Raw genomic sequence first — 21,151 nt, forward strand, 5'->3', positions numbered from 1 at the left:
ACTCGAATCAGAAATCAGGAAAATAAATGGCAAAGAGACAAAGGTGAGTCCGCCATGAGATGACTGGTACAGTTACACCATCAACGTCTGTCTGTCTGTCTGTTTGTCTGTCTGTCTGTCTGCCTCTCTCTCTCTCTCTCTCTCTCTCTCTCTCTCTCTCTCTCTCTCTCTCTCTCTCTCTCTCTCTCTCTCTCTCTCCCTCTCTCTCAGAATCATTCTATAAAAGACAGTATCGTCTGCTTGACATTTGCTGCTGCCGACAGGAGAAATTTCATTCGCTACGATTATTATTGCAGCTTATGGATAGAACCTCGAAAATACACTAATTTTTATGGTGTCCATCACTATGAAATATTCGGAAATAGACTTATTGATACACATTAAATGGACGTAACGTCAGTTAAAATCAGTCCTACTCGAAGTTTTCAGATGCGACTGCATCGAAACATCCCTTGAAATAACTGTCGTCAGAATTGGTGATTTGATTCAAAGCAGTACGTTATGCAGTTCGTAGGGTCAATGATTCAGCGTTATTTCGTCGTTGGGAAGGATATAGTTCATCTTATTCAGCCATGATAATAATTGATATTCGAAATTCTTACAATATTCCCGTTTTTCCAGCCTAACCATGAAATAAACAGTACCGAATAATGCTCTTTCGTAGAACATAGTGTTCGCTTTTGGGAAAATGAATATTATCCGTTATATTATAATTACTCATCATAAGTTAATTAGCTAATCAATGCGCTTTGCATAAATGCATACTTTTATTATGAAAATTTAATGCAAACAAAGTTAATTAAGTTAATTAATGACAAACAAAATTAACAGAAGCACGATTCTGTATTGATTTTATGTGTAACACGCTTGGAACTAATTTGGGATAATTGGATCTTTATATTTTTCAAATTTCTCAAAAGTGTTAGGTACCTATTGCTGAATGTTCGGTTATTACAAATTACTCATAAAAACAAGTGTGTAACTTATAAAGAAAAGCAGATACGGTTACATTTACAGATTAAATCGACATTATTTCACTATCCAATATTCGAAATTAGTTTCAATCGTGTTTTTGTGTATATTGAACAAAAAATGACAAATAAACACACATACATGCAAATAAACAAATAAATAAATAAATAGCATGCCCCCTGTGATCAGATCATAACTCAACGCAATGCGTGAGAAATGGAGTGCACGTGACAGTGGGTCAAACAATAGATCAAACCAGGTCAAGGCAGACCGTCCATGCAGCTGACAATGATATGGTAATATATGCAAAATGCAAGGTTTCACAAGCTATCCTCAAGTTTCGTTCCAAGCGTAAAGCTTTTATCCAACTTTCAGTCCATGCGTAAAGCTTTCATGTCTGCCTTCTCCAGACTTCCAGATCTAACCATGCACCTCCATACCCCGTATCAACTGACCGACTTAAGAACTGTCAGATCTAATTGTGCACCTCGTATCAACTTACGGATTTGCTTACTTGCATACTTCCACAACTAACTATACGCCCCCCCCCCCCTCCCCTGTATTAGTCTTACGACCCAGACTTTCAGAACTAACCATGTACCCCTTTGTATCAACTTATGGACTTAAGAACTATATCATGCTAACTATGCACCTCCTGTATCAACTTACGGACAATACTTATGAACTTTTAAATCTAACTTTGCATTGGATCAGTATCACGACAGGGTTTTTACAAACATATCTGACCGGGCAGAATTTGAAAGTACAGTGGGGAGAACACGCGAGAGGCTGAGGGGGAAAGCGTCAGAGGGGCTGTCCCCTATCTTGCATCGAAAATTTGAGAAATTGATGTGTGCAGTGGTGCAGTCTGGTGCAATCTCACAAGTGTTTTTAATTTAAATTTTTACAAAGTAAAACTGTTCGAACACCCAAAGGGGAGAGCACTGGTTATGGCGTGAGGTTTTATATCTGTACTTTGTTGTCACTTTGAATTTCATATTGTTGGTTTCCCCCTTTTCAACCCTCATGAGATAACGGATGATAATCTGGCAGGGTATATCAGGATTTGAAAGGTCTTTACTATTGCTGTATTATTGTAAATTTTACAAATACATGTATTGGTATTTAACTTTTTAAGTTTGGGTGTCATCTCAAATTGATGGGGGGGGGGGTTACTCGATATTTCGGAGTTTCCGATGAAATTACTCCGAACTCCCGGCCCCCGCCCGGCCGTAAATAACGACGGCTCCCTAGACTGGACTCTGGGTCGTTCGGCTTTTCTCGGCAGCAGTTTTTGGCTGACCAAGTGACTGGTTTACCTCCTTGCAAACTTGAACGACCTCAAGTGTTATAAACGGTCTTGCCGTTTGTTATCATAAAGGACTGGTCAGTTTCTTCGCAGTGGATTATTTTTTGCCGACGTCAAAAGTGGCTGACCCCCTCCCCCATTCAAACTTTTCGAAAACAGGATGATCCCCCCTCCCTATTCCATCTTTTGAAAACAGGGTGACCTCCTGCGCAAAACAAAGGTAAAACAAAAGGTGGAGTGTAAATTGAATAATTCAGTTTATATGTATGTATTCCAACTCCCTTTATGCATAACCAGATGTTCAGAACTGGTGGAAGAAAAATTTGATTGTGAAATATTAGTGCATGTTGCTTTCTAATACTGAATTCTCATAGAGAAAACAGAAAAGTATCAGGAATTTGTCATGCTTTTCATATGAACTGCAGATTTCATAATGATTAGTACACTTTGCAAAACAGACTTTCAATTTACAGACATCAAGATATTTCTGACATATATCTGTGATATATTAATTTACTGCGCCCGAAGGGCGCGCCGAAAAATATTTAACATCCAGATATCTCTGATATATATATCTGATATATGAAAGTCATGCAGCTGAAGGGCATGCTGAAAAATATGTTTGATATTTTAAAGAAATGTGCCCGAAGGGCGCGCCGAAAAATTTTAAACATACAGATATCTCAGATATATATATGTCTGATATATTAAAGTTTTGCACTAGGACGGGGCTCTGAAAAATATGTCTTATTATTAAAGTTACGCGCCCGAAGGGCGCGCCGAAAAATGCAACTGAATGATGAAATTTGTGGCTGGCACAATGCATTTTATGCAAGTATAAGCCCGTGTCGAAATTGAAAAACACACTGACCCTGACCCCTATTGGGCATTTCAAAAACATGGTGACCCCCCATCACCAAAGTCAAAAACAGGGTGACCCCCATGAATCCACCGCCCCCTCCAGGCCGAAGAAACTGACCAGTCCCTAATCTAGACTTGGTTCAAGTCTGTGATGTGTGAATTATTGAGTCGGGTAAACGCAATGATTTATGTTCTGTTTTCATGTGAAATGCGTGGGGGGGGGGGGTGCACGCGATGAGGGGTGAACGCTATACAGGGAGTTTCTCCAGGAATCCGTTAGAAACTAACTCACTACTGCGCAGAGTCAGGAGTCTAGTCATAAGCGTACAACGTAAGCAAATATTGATAAGGACTACCAACAATCTATGCAATAGCCTACCAGTATCAACAGTGACAGTCTACTTAATTTTACTCCTTCAAGTTATTGTGTTTTGATAACTTTATGCTCAGACTTGGAGCAAGGCTAGTACGTAAGTTGATAATGGGGATGCAAAGTTAGATCTAAAAGTTCATAAGTATGGTAGTCCGTAGTTGATACAGGAGGTGCATAGCTACTCCTGGTAGTTCTTAGTCCATAGGTTGATACAAAGGGGTGCATATAGTTCTGAAAGTTCGTGAGTAAGTAGTTCAGAAGTAAGTTCGTAAGTTCGTAAATTCGTAAGTAAGTTCGTAAGTAAGTTCGTAAGTAAGTAAGTAAGTAAGTACGTAATTACGTACGTAAGTTGATACAGTGGGTACATAGTTAGATCTGAAAGTCTGTTTCGTAAGACTAATACGGAGGAGGCGCATAGTTAGTTGTGAAAGTATGTCAGTAAACAAATTCGTAAGTTGATACGAGGTGCACAATTAGATCTGACAGTTCGTAAGTCGGTCCGTAAGTTGATATGGGGATATGGAGGTGCATAGTTAGATCTGGAAGTCTGGAGAAGGCAGTCATGAAAGCTTTACGCTTGGACTGAAAGTTGGAGGAGAGCTTGTGAAACCTTTGCATTTTGCATATATTACCATATCATTGTCAGCTGCATGGACGGTCTGCTTTGACCTGGTTTGATCTATCCTTTGACCCACTGTCACGTGCACACTATTTTTCACGCATTGCGTAGAGTTATGATCCGATCACACAGGACTCATGCTGTTATCTTTTGTCTGCATTATGTATGTTTATTTGCTACATACTTGTTCAAAATACACATAAAATCAATACAGAACCGTGCCACTAAATTTTTGTTTGTCATTAATGAACTTGGTTTTGTTTGCATTATTTATTAATTCAGTTATTATATAAAATATCTTCTACTTTTGATTTATCGCAAAGATTTTCAAGAAAATGTGTCTAAAACTGGTCAGTATGCATTTCTCTGGATTTCATCCACAGGATAGGTGACCGTCATAAATTATTGCAGTCCGGTGATATAATTAAGTAATCAGCTTTTACCATCGTTAAAACTCTGTATTCCGGTTTTTTATTGCAAGACTTGTTCAAATTTTATAACTTTGACGGCGGCTGTTTCCTGAAGTTTACTTTCTCCCCAAGTAACTCTGCCACAAGCGCTGTTGTATCTTGTGCACATCCCCAGTGAAGTGTGACTCCAGCGCCACCATGGCCGTAATTATGAACAATCTGGATGGCAGGAACAAACAAGATATCTCTCAGTTAAATCCAAGACTATTAACTGGCCAAGTTAATATATATATGCTATATGAAACATTTAAGCCTAAATTTTCATAATAAATATATGCATTTATGCAAAGCGCATCGATTGCCATTTGATTGAGTAAGCTAATTAACTTATGATCAGCAATCATCATACGTGATGAATTAATTATCCATGGACAATAGTCATTGGCCTAAAGTGAGCATAACTCGTGCTGTTTGTTTCACGGTAGGGCTGGAAAACTATGAAAATTGTAAGAATTTTCGAATATCAATTATTATCGTGGCTGAATAAGATGAACCATATCCTTCCCTAAGACGAATAACTGTGAATCATATACCCTACAAACTGCATAACGAACTGCTTTGAATCAAATCACCCATTCTTATGACAGTTATTTCAAGGATGTATCGATGCTTTCGCATCTGAAAACTTCGTGTAGAACTGATTCTATCTCAAGTCACAAGTCGATTTTACTATGCATAAATAAGTCTATCTCCGAACGTTTTCGTTTAATGTTTTGAAATTCCGGGTAAAGAATGGAAGTGACTTTGTTAACGCCGGTGTTGTGATGGACACCAAAAATTAGTATATTTTCGAGGTTCTATCCATAAGCTGCAATAATAACCGTAGCGAACAAAATTTCTCCAAATTCCTGTCGGCAGCAGCCAATGCCATGCAGACGATACTGTCTTTTATAGTTTATGAGAGAGAGAGAGAGAGAGAGAGAGAGAGAGAGAGAGAGAGAGAGAGAGAGAGAGAGTTGATCAGCGTAATTTAAGGTACCAGTCATCTTGTAGCGGACTCACCTTTGCCTCTTTGCCACCTACTTTTCTGATTTCTGATTCTAGTCGTACACGAGGCCTTCCTGGTCTTAATCCAGCCCAATCATGCTGAAGAGTTGCATGCTGATGAAACAAAATATAAAGTGTTGTCATGTTGGACAGGGTATGGAATGTGACTGAAGGTATATTATATGCAAAGATGAACATTCAATTTCGTGGTTGTTCTCGCTCTGCGATATAACATAAACGAGAAACGTGGTTCTTCTTAGGCAGGAATGCGACGTAAAACGGGGTACTCCCAATCGCTTCCACATTATGTAAATGGGTCAACATACGTTTACCTACGAGCGTAATGTGACATCGATAATTTATCAGTTTTTGCTCTGTTTTCAATGTTTGATTTAAGTAATTAATCACATCGAGCGACGGTTTATACCACGAGATTTTGACTATAGTTCACGACATAGGCTATATGCACGATCCCAGCGATAGCGAGTGCACACATGTCGTGATCTGGTCAAAACCAAGTGGTTTACTCGTTACTGAAATGGATTAGTGCTCTCATAACAGTATGTTAAAATGTCAAAAAAGAGATTTGATATATCGCGAACATAGCACGGTTATTTTCACATCTCGACCGATAAAAGATCACTTTATTTGCGCCAGCAATATACTTGTATGATATAATTGATGTTTAAGGATGCCAGTTCGATTTTTAGTAACTATGACTCCGCTTGTCATGTTTGACACAATACATTTGAAATGATTTCAATTTTTCGACTTATGACCATGGAACACATTTCTATTCAAATGACATGTTTTTCATTACGATTGCATTGAATTTCTGTCAGCGACAAGCAATGCCACACACCTGCAGAGGCTATATTTAGTATCGAACAGATTTGAATGTGTCCAAAAACTTAGAATAAAGTACCTTTAAAGTATAACACCTGTAAATGCATTATATCACATATATTTCAGAGAGAGAGAGAGAGAGAGAGAGAGAGAGAGAGAGAGAGAGATGCACTCGCTATCGCTCGTGCATATATGAAGTGAACTGGTCAAAATCTCGTCGTATACCGTCGCTGAAAGTGCTTTATTGATATTATATCATAAACAGTATACTGAAATTCTGGCGTGGAACGTCAAAAACAGATTTTGCTCAAGTTGAGAGCTCGCTCGTATGCCAGCCGTGGTATATCGCCAATATACCACGGTTCTTTTCGCGTCTCGACCAATCAGATCGCTGTATTTGCGCCATCAATATACTGGTATGATATAATTAGGTTTTTACATTGACACGATGACTATCAGGCACAATGCTATACCTTTAGACTTGGATAAATGGCACGAGCACCTTTTAGGATTTTTTCGCTGTCAACTTCATTTGGTTTCTTGTTCCAGTTCCCATGCTGGGTAGTACCTCCAAGTACAGTATTATTGGCACTACGTGCAATAACAGGTGACAACAAAAACTTGTCAGATGCTCCGAAGAAAATGCACGATATTATTGAGTATTACTCTTATTGATATGGTAATTGTATTGTTACAAAAAAGGAAATAACTCTTTAAAATCTTGACAAGCTTCAGAATTCCCAAAAGAATACCCTAACATTACTTGTCCGCCCTTTTGTTACTTCTTTTGCAGACTTCGAACACGAATTATCATAAGCAAAAAATGTCTTTTTTTCTGCCGTGGGTCTTAGGTTAGTCGAATTCCTTTATGGTCTTGATGTGCAGTTACGTAATTTATTGAGATAAATATCGTGAATGCGCAAGCTGCTTTTCAGCTTTGTCTTAAAACAAATTCATGAACTGGTTAAAAACTTTCAAAAAAAAAAAAAAATAACACTTAGTAAGCAGTCCATATTAATGTCAACGAGAATTAATAAGAAAAAGTGAGGTCGAGGATTGTAGCTTTGGAAATATATGCAAAGAAAACGTTGTTACTTACACCCGAATTAGGGGCAACGTCAAAAGATCGATGTTTGAAAAAAAACTTAATTGCTTAAGTTTGGGGGGGGGGGTGGTTTTTGGCCAAATTAATTTCTGTGCAGTCAAAAACGATTTAACGTCTTTTTGGCAATTTTACGATTTCAAGGCTGCTTTTTTGTACGCTAAAACCAATCCAGTCACCCATATTTTTGTTACTTTATAATGGTTTTCAATTTTTATTTAATTCAATGGTACATTGGTACGTCGTTGAAAGAATTAGTACAGGGCACGAGTCCGCAATGTTTTTCAATTTTAGGTCAGTTAAGTTAGAAGGGGGGGTGGGGGGGGGGGTCTGAGGCCAAACTTAAGCAATTAAGTTAGATTTATTATATTGAACTTTTGATGTTGCCCCTTACATTCTTTGAACTCATTCAGATCGATCTGATGTTTTTTAAACAAGGCTGCGTTAACAAACACCTCTTCGGGGGACTGAAATGTGAAGAGGGCTTGAAAAATGTTATGGGGACAAATTTTAATCTATATTTTGAATAGAAAATTACTGTAATTTGATGCCTCGTTCTAAACCAATCTACTACTATCTTTCGTTTCGCCACGCAAAAACCGCTAACAATGATTGCTCACTTCTACTGTCGTTTATCGTATTTTGATATATACCAATTTGCGTGGGCCAAGTGATATCCAAGTCGATGCCGCAGTACACCATTGCCAATTCTATCTTAGAGGTACGGCTTTTCTTACATATTCGCCAAAATTGTCCCCAGTCTAATTTTAATGAAATGGACAAAAAGTCGTCTAAACAATGATTGGTTGTTTTTTATACTTTGAATATTTTAAACTTACCATGGTATGGCGTAGCATTCACTTGTAAAATCATAAACGGCGTGTTTGATCCAAGGTGCCGTAACCTGCTTGATCGACAGTAATAAAAGGTAAAAAAATAAAACGTTGAAAATAATATAAAAAAATAATATCAAAATAAAATCAGGAATTCATGTAACTCCTTTCGTTTATTCATAAGATATATCCGAACTGTAGATAGACTATATTGTACGCTTTCTCCGTATTGCCTTCACCTGTGACTTTTATCAATGTTTGTGTGATTTGAATGAATAAAGTTAAGCTTATTACTCTGATGATGGTCTACCATGAGCTAAAATATCAATAATAATGATCACACAAGATATAACTCTCAAGTAAAAAGCTTGGTGTACTCTACCATGAATTTGCAGTTTGTGCTAAAGCAGTTGTTGGTCAAGATGTTAGAAATAGAAATATGAAATATGTTGCCACGTTACATAGACTGAACGATTCTGTCGTGTGAGTTAGCCCCCGGTCTAGGATTTAACCACAGTGCCCTCACACGACTGGACCTTTTAAGTCCAGAACGTCTGTCCGTGTGATAATGAGGTTGAGTCTGGGCCAACATTATTGGCTTGTCGAGCAATAGACAAATGTACGGTGCCCAAAACTACCTGTTCTCCGCATTCAAAGTCTGCGTCGCAATCAAATGTTTTCTCTCACATATGTCTCTGCATTCAAAGTCTGCGTCGCAATCAAATGTTTTTCTCTCACATATGTCTCTGCATTCAAAGTCTGCGTCGCAATCAATTGTTTTTCTCTCACATATGTCTCCGCATTCAAGTCTGCGTCGCAATCAAATGTTCTCCGCATTCAAAGTCTGCGTCGCAATCAAATGTTTTTCTCTCACATATGTCTCTGCATTCAAAGTCTGCGTCGCAATCAAATGTTTTTCTCTCACATATGTCTCTGCATTCAAAGTCTGCGTCGCAATCAAATGTTTTTCTCTCATGCATGTCTCCGCATTCAAAGTCTGCGTCGCAATCAAATGTTTTTCTCTCACATAAGCTTATATCACCGCATTCAAAGTCTGCGTCGCAATCAAATGTTTTTCTCTCACATATGTCTCCGCATTCAAAGTCTGCGTGGCAATCAAATGTTTTTCTCTCACATATGTCTCCGCATTCCAAGTCTGCGTCGCATTCAATTGTTTTTCTCTCACATATGTCTCCGAGGTATGCCTCAGTGTACGTTATTCCGCGAAGCATAATTTCTATCGAACAGCGCTCTCAGACGGTCGCTATTGACAATGACGAACATTGTATCAAGTTATTTTCAATAGATTATCGATCGAAAATTTGTTTGGACGCCGCTTGTGCCGGGCGCCCGTGTGTTGAGGTCACGTCATAAACATTTCCACAATAACCCATATATTGACTTATACACTTAAATATCAACATTGAAGGTATCCGTTGGTTTCCTGTACTGAAATTAAATCGACGACAATTTTTTTAGTTTTGGTGATACTTTTACGTACGTTTCGGCACATTTTGGCGCACCTCGGCGTAGTTTGGCGCCATTGTGAACGGGGGACTGCACGCGAGTGAGCGAGACAACAATGTATCAATTTCGGACAAAAGGATATCGATCGATAACGTTCACTGCACGATTACAGTGGAGACTCTACGCCCGTTTGCCTCTGTTCTGTGTTATTCTTGCAGTTTACTGGTATAAATTACAACAACCTGACTGGTATTTGGTCTGTATAATTTAAGAGACGCGAGTGCACTACGGCCCAAAGGCGCCCCATTTTGTACGGTATATAGCGTCCCGAATTTTTGCCACACATACGTGGAGTGCGCGTTCGGAGAGTCAATTTCACCTCCCGCGTCATGTTGAAAATTTCGCCGTATTTCCTTGCTGCACATCTAAATATTAATGAAAGCGCAACAGGTCCTATTTCCCGTATATGCTGCCCTTACAATTATATTATTTTGGGAAGAATTTCACAAGGGAATTCCAAAAATACGTAAGCGATAAGAGACATATGCAAAATCAAGTAAAAACACAGTCAACAGCAAAACGATCTTCAACTCGTCATTTCATAAAAAAGAGGGAAACTAAAAAAATAAAACCATAGAGTTTTAGTTACCCTTCATGATATGTGTCATACCAATATTATAAAAAATAACAGCGAAATGAAAAAGTTAAACCAACGGTTTTTTCAGATGTATTTTTCATTTTACGATGTGTCTACTCTGCTCGATTTCCCATAGAAAACAATTGCGTTTAATGTACTGAACAGACCGTACAACTATCGCTCGTTCAAATTTCTCAATTCTGAACCAATTATAGTGAAAAGTGGCACGGTGTTTCCTTGATATATATACAAAATTGCTGTCGTTTTAGTTTTTTGAATTTCTCGACGAAACTTGTTTTAGTTGCATTTTATTTTTCCGATCGCTGAATTTTTGCTCCTGCCCTCAATAAAATGGCGATCTTACAGCGTTTGCATATGCAGAATCAGGGTCTAATATTGACCCATTTTAATCGGTTAGCGTCTCTTAAATTATACAGACCAAATACCAGTCAGGTTGTTGTAATTTATACCAAATTTTGGCGAATATTAACTATGAAAATCCCAGTAAACTGCAAGAATAACACAGAACAGAGGCGAACGGGCGTAGAGTCTCCACTGTAATCGTGCAGTGAACGTTATCGATCGATATCCTTTTGTCCGAAATTGATACATTGTTGTCTCGCTCACTCGCGTGTAGTCCCCCGTTCACAATGGCGCCAAACTACGCCGAGGTGCGCCAAAATGTGCCGAAACGTACGTAAAAGTATCACCAAAACTAAAAAAATTGTCGTCGATTTAATTTCAGTACAGGAAACCAACGGATACCTTCAATGTTGATATTTAAGTGTATAAGTCAATATATGGGTTATTGTGGAAATGTTTATGACGTGACCTCAACACAGCGCCCGGCCCGTCCAAACAAATTTTCGATCGATAATCTATTGAAAATAACTTGATACAATGTTCGTCGTTGTCAATAGCGACCGTCTGAGAGCGCTGTTCGATAGAAATTATGCTTCGCGGAATAACGTACACTGAGGCATACCTCGGAGACATATGTGAGAGAAAAACAATTGAATGCGACGCAGACTTGGAATGCGGAGACATATGTGAGAGAAAAACATTTGATTGCCACGCAGACTTTGAATGCGGAGACATATGTGAGAGAAAAACATTTGATTGCGACGCAGACTTTGAATGCGGAGACATAAGCTTATGTGAGAGAAAAACATTTGATTGCGACGCAGACTTTGAATGCGGAGACATATGTGAGAGAAAAACATTTGATTGCGACGCAGACTTTGAATGCGGAGACATATGTGAGAGAAAAACATTTGATTGCGACGCAGACTTTGAATGCGGAGACATATGTGAGAGAAAAACATTTGATTGCGACGCGGACTTTGAATGCGGAGACATATGTGAGAGAAAAACAATTGATTGCGACGCAGACTTTGAATGCGGAGACATAAGCTTATGTGAGAGAAAAACATTTGATTGCGTCGCAGACTTTGAATGCGGAGACATATGTGAGAGAAAAACAATTGATTGCGACGCAGACTTTGAATGCAGAGACATATGTGAGAGAAAACATTTGATTGCGACGCAGACTTTGAATGCAGAGACATATGTGAGAGAAAAACATTTGATTGCGACGCAGACTTTGAATGCGGAGAACAGGTAGTTTTGGGCCACCGTACAAATGACAAAAAACGACCTAAAGCCAGCGATTTTGACTTATTGAAATTTTAAATTTGTTAAAATCTTCGTCACGGAAAATAATTCTGAGCACGGACCCGCCTAAGTTGTCCTCTGATTGGCTGTACGCTGTAGTCAGCGACCAATGACCTCGCATCTAGTCCAGTACAGTTTACGATGACATCATAACGGCCTGTCAGCTGCGTAAAATAAAATTACAAAATATTACGACGCATATATGGTAAAATAACTTTGAATGTCGCATATTAATTAGAGAGAATATATATTTTATAATTCACCTCTTGAAGATCCAAAATTCTCTTATTGATCAGTTTTCCTCCACCTTCCTTGAATCTGTAAAAGTTGAGGAAAATTTTAGCTTTAGATGAGCTACGGTATTCACCACTGGGATATTATGCTCTCCAGCAGTGTAGTAACACTACATTGTCGACAATCGTATTTCTTCCAAACAATCAAAAACGTGCGTAGAATAATGTGCGATTTAAACCTTCTATAGTTAGTTCATGTACGGCAGAATGAAGAAAGAATAAAATCGGAAGGGTTTAAGATAAGTGGGTGGAATTAGGGTGCTGTTGGATATCGAAAGTATTATATTACTTAACTTATATGTATAAGGTTACTTGGTCTTCCAATTATTTGCTCAACTGGAGTCTTCCAAATCGCCATACCATTTTTTAAAGATGAAATTTAAATTTTTAATTTGATTGCTTTTACGAGAAGCATATTAGTATATTTATTATCATTTTAGCATTTTCTAGAACAAAACATGAATTGCGATATTACCTTCTCATGAGCCAAGGTAGGTACATTCTGCATTCACAAAGAAGTGTGATGTAGAATTCGCCATATCTGAATGAAAAAAAAATAACCACAATATGAATATAGATCCAAGTTTTGACCATTCACACAGTGATTTCGTATTCTGTTATCGCATTAAAAAGTATCGTTGCGGCGACTTTAGATAAGACTGAAAAGGATCGCTTAAGTCACAGAAAGTACTCTCAGATAAAACACTCCGTCACACGTCAAGGAGAAGCTTCTTGGAGAAGTATCACTTTATCATCACGACGGGTGTGGTGAAACTCGTCATTTAGAGTTCCAGGGATATGTGGGTTCAGAATAAAAATACGAACTTTGAATATGATCTGAGATATGATTAAATACCTAGGGTGCTCGATTACATTCATGTTTACTAGTGAATATTATCATTAGGAAAAAAGCTGTATCCAAAGCGTTCTAGTGATATTACCAAACGGTTTTTAATTCAAGGTTATACAATCTCATTGTGTTAGTGGCGATTGATGTAGCTTGTTGTTTGTGTCAACTGAACTGCAGTCTTGCCAGTGCCTCGTCAAGATGACAAAACAGTTTGTTTTTCACTTCCCTGTTCTCTCCCACCATGATTGTAGCAAAAGGCTTGAGCGAGATCTGTTCCGCAAATCGGAAAACCCAGACATCCTAATTACAGCTGCCTTGTCACCGTGTATTTGAATAAATAACCATGTCTGTTGGCAGGGGAACGTTAGCCATGTTTTATCATAGAATATCAGAGACATCACATGGCTGTTGTGATATTACTTTCTCGGGTGGCTCAACGATGATTTGCAATTACAGGTGACCGAATTCGAATGCCTTTCAAACTCAAACTTTAATCATACTGTTTAATTATTATCAATAAGGGGTTTGAGATTTTTGTGGAATTTTACTAGCATCATTAAAACACGCCCAATACATTCTGTATATAAGCACATTCTGCTAGAAGTAAGGTATGTTAAACCTCTTACTTTGTATGTGCGTGTGGAAATAACTTTACGAGTTCCCCTGTCGGGACTTGTTTGTAACCGTAAACAGTCTTCGACCAGTATTCCTCCTATATAGATGAAGCAATCGACAACGTCAGGGGCTGGCTAAAAATTTTATCTTTTCAATTAATGCCCATTCATGTGTGAAAACATTTAGTTACTCAAGGTGCAATGGTCGACGACAGTATTTTCAGAATTTGAGCTGCGATTGAAAGATGACAGCGTAAGACATGGATAAAAGTAACTAAATATCAACATGTATAGTGCTGGCAAATTTAGTTTAATAGTTTTGATATCAATGCAGCTTTGTTCGAACACGATATTTTTGTTATAAGCTTTTTATAGGTCAAACTGTCAAAACGGTCCGAAGAGAAGATCATCAGTGTCGTTATCATCATCAGCATCACCATCACTACTACCACTACCACCACTACCACCACCACCACCATCATCATAATCATCATCATCATCATCATCATCATCATCATCATCATCATCATCATCATCATCAGTTTTATTAAGATGTACCTTTACTTAACTAAAATGTAAGTTTCATTTTGTACCGTATTGTTCACAGGGCTAACTGCCTTGATAACGATCAATGAGTATGTCTCTTTTCTACAAGCAAAACTGATATATTTTAGGTAATGCTACCTTTATTGGGTCATCGGATATTCGAAACATGGGCAGCGCAGTAACTCCAGCTGTAGAGGATTCTTCTGTCTTCAACAGCGTCTCAAGATGATGAAATGTTGTCTCTCCCCAGCGTCTTGAAAAAAACGAAATATTGTTACATCAAGTACTAGATGTGACAACATTTTCGACAGACCTGTACAATGTTTTGATCTCGTTCTTTATTTTGCTCCGTTCTCCAAAGAAAAATCAAGGATTGATGCTGCGTCCGGCTTCCTGCTGTACGTTTTGTTTCAGTATTTTTATTCGTATATAAATTGTGCGAAAGAATTCCGAGTTTCAACCATGCGATTTTCAAAGTCTCGTTACAGTTTCGTGGAAGACGAAAATTTACGCTCAGATCAAGCTTTGTTTAAGGCTCAGCGCAATCAACAAATGAAAGAAATGCTATCAATAAAGTGTATATGTTAAATACATTTGAAATTGCTATAGAGTAATGCACACACAAACAAACGATGCACGCTGTTGTCATGCCAATTTAAAAGTTTGAAAAATGTCGTTATGTCCGGACATAGGTGACGGTACTCGAAGTCTGGTAAAAATTGATATTGTCAATCACAATCCCACTATCTTCTGTTGGTACGCTCAGATTTCCTCACCAATATCAATTTTTTGTAATATATTGCAATCTGACATGACGGCAGCGAAAACAGTCATACTCACAGCCAATGGTGGTAGATCACAAATCTTTTGCAGTTTAACGTTTTTAAGGTAGAATGAAAACTACATCAAAGTTACAGCTATAATGGGGCTTTCATTGATAAGTTTACTACAATGACGTTTTAGTATAGAACAGATCTATAAGATCTATCAGATGAGGCCTTATTACACAGCTTACTTCCAACCACATGTAACACAGTCATACCTTTGTAGATTTTCAGGAGTGTTTCCAAGAGAATATGGCAGCCAAACTCCTGCAGCGCCATCAGCGGTTGTATTTGGTGAAAACTTGTCTGCGATTATGGTTACCCTTACATCAGGAATATTCTCAAGGATGTTAACAGCCGACGCAAGTCCCACCACTCCTGCTCCAACTACACACACGTCGCGCGGCATGTTCCTTCTCTTAAAGAGGTTTTATTGTCTGTTATACTATGAGAGAGAGAGAGAGAGAGAGAGAGAGAGAGAGAGAGAGAGAGAGAGAGAGAGAGAGAGAGAGAGAGAGAGAGAGAGATTCATCATCTCTAGAACACACGGGTTATTAGTCAGTCCACGGAGAGTGCATTCACAGAGACGACATTAAATTTAAATGTTGAGATTAGCCCTGCGCTTAAAAAGAGACATCTTGTTTCCATGCAAAGAATATGATATTACAACCCAAATATTAACTATGACATTATTAACTATGAGTTTTTCCCACATTTTTACCCACTAATAGTCTCAAATAGGGATTAGCATTAAAATGACATTTTACGTGCTTCCAGATCATCATTATTTGATTTCCAGAACTGTGACTATATCGTCCTCTGTCTTTCTGCCTCTCTCTCTCCCTCTCCCTCCCTCCCTCCCTCTCTCCCTCTCTCCCCTCTCTCTCTCTCTCTCTCTCTCTCTCTCTCTCTCTCTCTCTCTCTCTCTCTCTCTCTCTCTCTCTCTCTCTCCACAAACACACATATACAGACAGGCATAAACTTTGATATTCTGAGTTGACGACATAACTATTTGAAGTAATCTTATGTTGACACTCTCTACATCTAGCATTGTTTAAGAATAGTACTTCCCTGGGAAGACATCCATCAGCTATTTATAATATGAATTTTTTAATTAAAAGAAACGATCTACAGTACAAAAGCATTTTACTAGTACCTATGTTTACAGACAAATGAAATGTTATACAGTCTTAATTGGAAATCATATGAGAAACCGCCTGGAATTTTGTACATATGGGACAGAGTGTTGTTGCGGAAACCAACTTTTTTTATAGAGATTGTCTTCCATCGTCATTCCCGTAGTGTATTCCTTGCACGCCGAGATGAAGAATCCTCGGCGGGTTTCTCTAAGGGATATGTGTGGAGGAGGAAGATTTTCCCTCTTAGTTCCGCTTAATTTGCACGTCAGTTAGGTTCTGATGATGGCTTACCTGATTAGTTGAGTATCAGATCTTATTTGAAAACTTACCTTTTTAAAGAGAGCCAAATGTAATTTTTAATTATTTTCCTTTACTCTGTTTTTATAACTGAAATGTAGTGCGTCTTAAGATTTCTTTTACATGGAAGGCGTTTTTAAAGAAATAATAATAATAATAATTATTATTATTAAGACCTGCACGGACATGTTCAAACTTACAGCCTTTTAACTTGTCTTTAAACCGTTTGTGTGTTACTTATTTAGTGTTATTTTCGGTTCCATGCAATGTTTAGAGAAAATATTCACACTGGCATTTTGTATAAAATGTGTGCATAGTTGCTGAATGGTTTCCCATCTTCCAACTGAGGTTTCTTGCTCTTTAAAGCATACACCCTCTTTTATAGGGTCTATGTTTAAAGCCCGCCTCGTCTATGTCGCATTCTACGTATTTCGGGTTCCACGTGGCATTGAGGCAGTATGCGCCTCGAAAGCGTAAGACTTACACTTTTGCTGAAATTGTCCTCAAAGGAACTTTTAACCGTTCTTTTTCAAGATCAAGAATAAAAATCGGGGGTCACCATGCAAATTTGGTGCTAGAGAAACAAATAACCCAAGATTTAAAATTAAAAATGGCCGCCACCCCTCTGTTAACTCTATGGAGAAGAATAACATTTTCGATTTTCGAAAACATAAGACGGTGAAAAGTTTTCTTACACAAAGAGCTTTAAAATGAACCCCCACAAGTGGTAGATCAGAAAAGAATTGTAAAAGTTTGAGAGTCCGAATATCTGTCCCCATGGCGCATGCTGTTGGCGCTGATTTTCTGAGATAATGTCAGATAATAAGGTCATATTTGAACAAAATTACCATGGGAAACTTTGCCGTGTCAGGACATGGGGTTCATTTTGAGTTGGCGGCTGTCCAAATTCATACTCAGGCACACCGAGGGTTCCTTTAGCGAAAGCCTTTGAGAAAATTTAAAGTTGCCATTCGCACTTATATAAAGTCGAATGCTTTACGGCTAGCTACCGCACGTTGGCACGCTACAGGTTGCATTATTGAATAGTTGCCTGGTTTCACAGTTACAATATTCCACATCGCAACAAACAGTTGTGAATAGAATCTTTCATTGACGACCAATTAGATGATGCATCCGATCAACGAAAATAAGGTCGATAATGAAAGATGTATGACTTCGTCCTGGGGCCGTACCAGCAAACTGACACTCGTAAAGTGCCAGTGTTTATGTCGCATACCATCGTGTCAGGATAAATGCAAATGTAGACACGTCTGTAGAAAATTGCTGTCAGTTTTCGAGTGCACCTTGTTCCTATGCCTAAGAGGGGACAATGCATGCTGAAAAGTTTAACGTGAAGCAGTTACAGTAATGGATTATTTGATTTCTAAATCGAACCATTTGGGCGGCAAACATCAGTTGATTTCGAGAAATTGTCACCAGAGGCGTTAGATTACACCGTTTCAAGGCATTTCGACAGTAGTTTCGGCAACTGTCTCTCCCTACAACTAGATTTCCCTCCCGTCCACTAGGTTCGACCTTAAGTCCCTACCACGAACTTTATCATATGATTTAATTGGGCTCTCTCCTCATCACAAAAAGCTCCTATTTTTTACCCTATTACAAAATTTCACACTGCCCTCTACGCCAAACGGTCATGCCCTCAGCGTGCCCCCCCCCTCCGTAAACAATTAGTAGGTCCTACGCCTGTAGGATTTTTTTCAAAAGTTGCTCGCTGAGAAAAAGCATAACATTCCTCAGCCCTTTAAGAATGGAAAAGCGCGGTCATCCTTTCCCCACTGCTGCGATAAAAGTCTGCCTGCTCGCCAAGAAGCGATTGGTTTTGGGCTGCCCGTGATGAGTAGGCCTACACTTCATTACAGAGTCAATATTGTGGTGGTAGCCTGAACCCGGCAAAGTCAGGTAATCTAACCGTAGTATACCATGGCAAATAACGGTTTGGTGGAGTGACCTTGGCCGAATACATAGCATAACAATTTAACTAGCTGTGACCTGTTACAGGCTGTAAAAGTCGTGTAAGTTCCATATTGTAATAATCTCCATGAATGTCTCTTCAGCCATAATTGCGATAGAATGCATTCATAAATGTAATATCGCTCATAAATGTAACAAAAATCTACTATAAATGTAATAAAAACACCAACTTTGATTGTAATAAATTGTAACCATAAATGTGGTTTAAAAATCACCATTAAATGTAATACTTATCAACCATAAATGTAACAAATCTACATTGTCAATGCGTAGATATGTTGCCTTCAGCGGCCCTGTCCAGTAAAGTCTACTTTATGCAAGTACACTGTAAGCTGTGCAATAATTAGCCCCTAGGCCTAAATTTTATCTATGTAATAAGGTAACGTAACTCCATACATCGTTCATATCTTGGTTGTTTGCGTTTATGGTATTTTGTGAGTATTTTACGTTTGGCTGTTAGTGTATAGAATTGATTAAGGGACCGTTCAGTTTTTACGGCCGGGGGCCGGCAAAATCCAGGGGGGGTCATCGTAATTTTGGAATCCTCAAAGGGGGGGTCATCGCTTTTTCACTGGTAGGAAAGGGGGGGTCACCACATTTTCAAAAACATAATACCAACAATAAAGTTCACTTTATGCCATGGCCATGATCGACCCTCTTTACCGGCGGGCCACCTTTGGTGGCCCACTAGAATAAAGTTGACTTTACGTAATGGCCCATGACCCTCTTAACCGGAGGGCTGCCTTTGGCGAACCACTCCAATAAAGTTTACTTTATACAATGTCCATGGACATGAGTTGTCTATGGAAATGAAGTTAAAAATTGCCTTACAGTCGTCCTAATTAACAGACGTTTCAATGGATGTGGCTGAGAAGTTTGTGCACTGGCATCTCTGCTACACATATAAAGTGCGCCGCGTACTGGAGTTCAAATCCAAATCATGCGGGTAAATTTGACATATGGGTTTTGGTTATTTTTCAGGGGGGCGGGGGTCATCAATTTTTTTCGTCTGACAAAGGGGTCATCTTTTTTTCACAAAAAATGCAGGGGGGGGGTCTATATTTTTTTGAACACCGGCGACAAGATTTTGCCGCCCCCCCCCCCAGGCCGTAAAACTGAACGCTCCCTAACCACTGCGTGTCAGTGCAGTCTCTACTCCACAGACGAGAGATTGTATAACACTGCGATCCTTTAATGATCTGTTTCGAAAGTTTGCCATGCGTTCTTCATCAGTCGCCTCAAATTCATCTTCACTGAATGAAATTGTGTTGTATGATGTATTCCTACAGTCGTTTGTAGTTCGATACGCGGCGAAGGCAAGTTCATCTTTCGCGTATGTATACACACGTCTATGGGACGCGTAGGCGAAGAAAGAAATTGGAGAAAACAGGCGACTGTGGTCAGCCAGTATACGGTTACAACAGACGACTCAGAACAAACAACAGAGGAAAATGCAATCTACATAACAGAAACATACGATACAAAACATGTTGACGAGAACATATGTTTCAATCAGTGGACAAAGGTTACATGAAAGGTCGCCCAAGGCAATCAATTTCCACCTTTAGCAGTCGATAAAAAGTGGCATTCCGCACATTGAACTTCAACTCATTATACCACGGTCTCTCTATAGAGGGACCGTGATCATACGAAACAAAACATTCATATTGACACAACTGACAATCCGCAAGTGGCGATTTTCATTCCGCGATGGAACGGTTGACCCCGTGACCTTTTGGAAGTGTAGATCGTGTAATAGTATTGTATTTACGTCCACTGTTCAAGCTGGATGATGTGTTTCTGAACATGGCAGGGCTTCAGTGTTACTGTCTACGCTGTGGTGGGAGGTGGAGCCGGTAACATACAACTCTGCCATGCAGAGCTATTTCTGAACTAGCCCTACGAGTATGGTCAGCGTGTCCGGCTTTGGCCTGTTTGGCTACGCGGGAGGCGGCGTAGCCAAAGCAGGACTCTCTTGCCATACTCGTAGGGCTATTTCTGAACATGTCTGGCAAACGTTTCAGCTCAGGACTATTTCATTCACGGCAGAATATTGTGAAAAGCTCCAAACATCGATAATAATGCTGTATGGAACGGAATAACTTACGTCACCTAGTGAGAATTTACACCATTGAATCACTCCAACATGTTGATCGTCGAGACCACGTACGCGTACCCGTGACCCTCTCCACAAACAGCTGGTGACCCTGTTTGACGTATCGTCACATCTCACTATGTTGACATCGTGTCTGACCCGGTATTGTCACGGAGGCCTGCCGTCACGTGCAACCGAGCAAGTAAAGGAGTAGGCAGAGTAGGGGGAGGAACCGAGGGAGTCACTCAAAAATGAAAGCTACAGGGGGGTTGCTTAAATTTTTGAGAGAAAGAATAAATTGAAACATCTCTCAGATTGCACCATCGCACACATCAGTTTCTCAGAATTTTC

General features: G+C 39.1%; 1 protein-coding gene across 1 annotated transcript; it reads right to left on the reverse strand.

The window, feature by feature from the left end:
- Positions 1-4,286: 4,286 nt before the first annotated feature.
- Positions 4,287-20,914, reverse strand: LOC139133011 (D-aspartate oxidase-like). The gene is made up of 11 exons (XM_070699387.1): positions 20,813-20,914; positions 15,496-15,722; positions 14,592-14,706; positions 13,920-14,005; positions 12,919-12,984; positions 12,414-12,468; positions 12,213-12,314; positions 8,379-8,443; positions 6,911-7,028; positions 5,607-5,705; positions 4,287-4,763 (listed from the first exon to the last, which is right to left on the reverse strand). The coding sequence occupies exons 2-11, from the start codon at positions 15,684-15,686 to the stop codon at positions 4,629-4,631; spliced, it is 1,032 nt and encodes a 343-aa protein (XP_070555488.1). The 5' UTR covers positions 15,687-15,722; positions 20,813-20,914; the 3' UTR covers positions 4,287-4,628.
- Positions 20,915-21,151: the final 237 nt, after the last annotated feature.

The sequence above is a fragment of the Ptychodera flava genome, chromosome 5 (genome assembly GCF_041260155.1).
Source record: "Ptychodera flava strain L36383 chromosome 5, AS_Pfla_20210202, whole genome shotgun sequence".
Lineage (NCBI taxonomy): Eukaryota > Metazoa > Hemichordata > Enteropneusta > Ptychoderidae > Ptychodera > Ptychodera flava.

Excerpts from the sequence above, each read along its gene's own strand:
- LOC139133011 (XM_070699387.1), bottom strand. The coding sequence starts at position 15,686 with ATGCCGCGCGACGTGTGTGTAGTTGGAGCAGGAGTGGTGGGACTTGCG. Across the intron at positions 8,444-12,212 it reads TCAGAGGACAACTTAGGCGG|GTTACGGCACCTTGGATCAA; the intron begins GTCCGTGCTCAG and ends TCGATCAAGCAG. Across the intron at positions 4,764-5,606 it reads TAGGTGGCAAAGAGGCAAAG|ATTGTTCATAATTACGGCCA; the intron begins GTGAGTCCGCTA and ends CCTGCCATCCAG.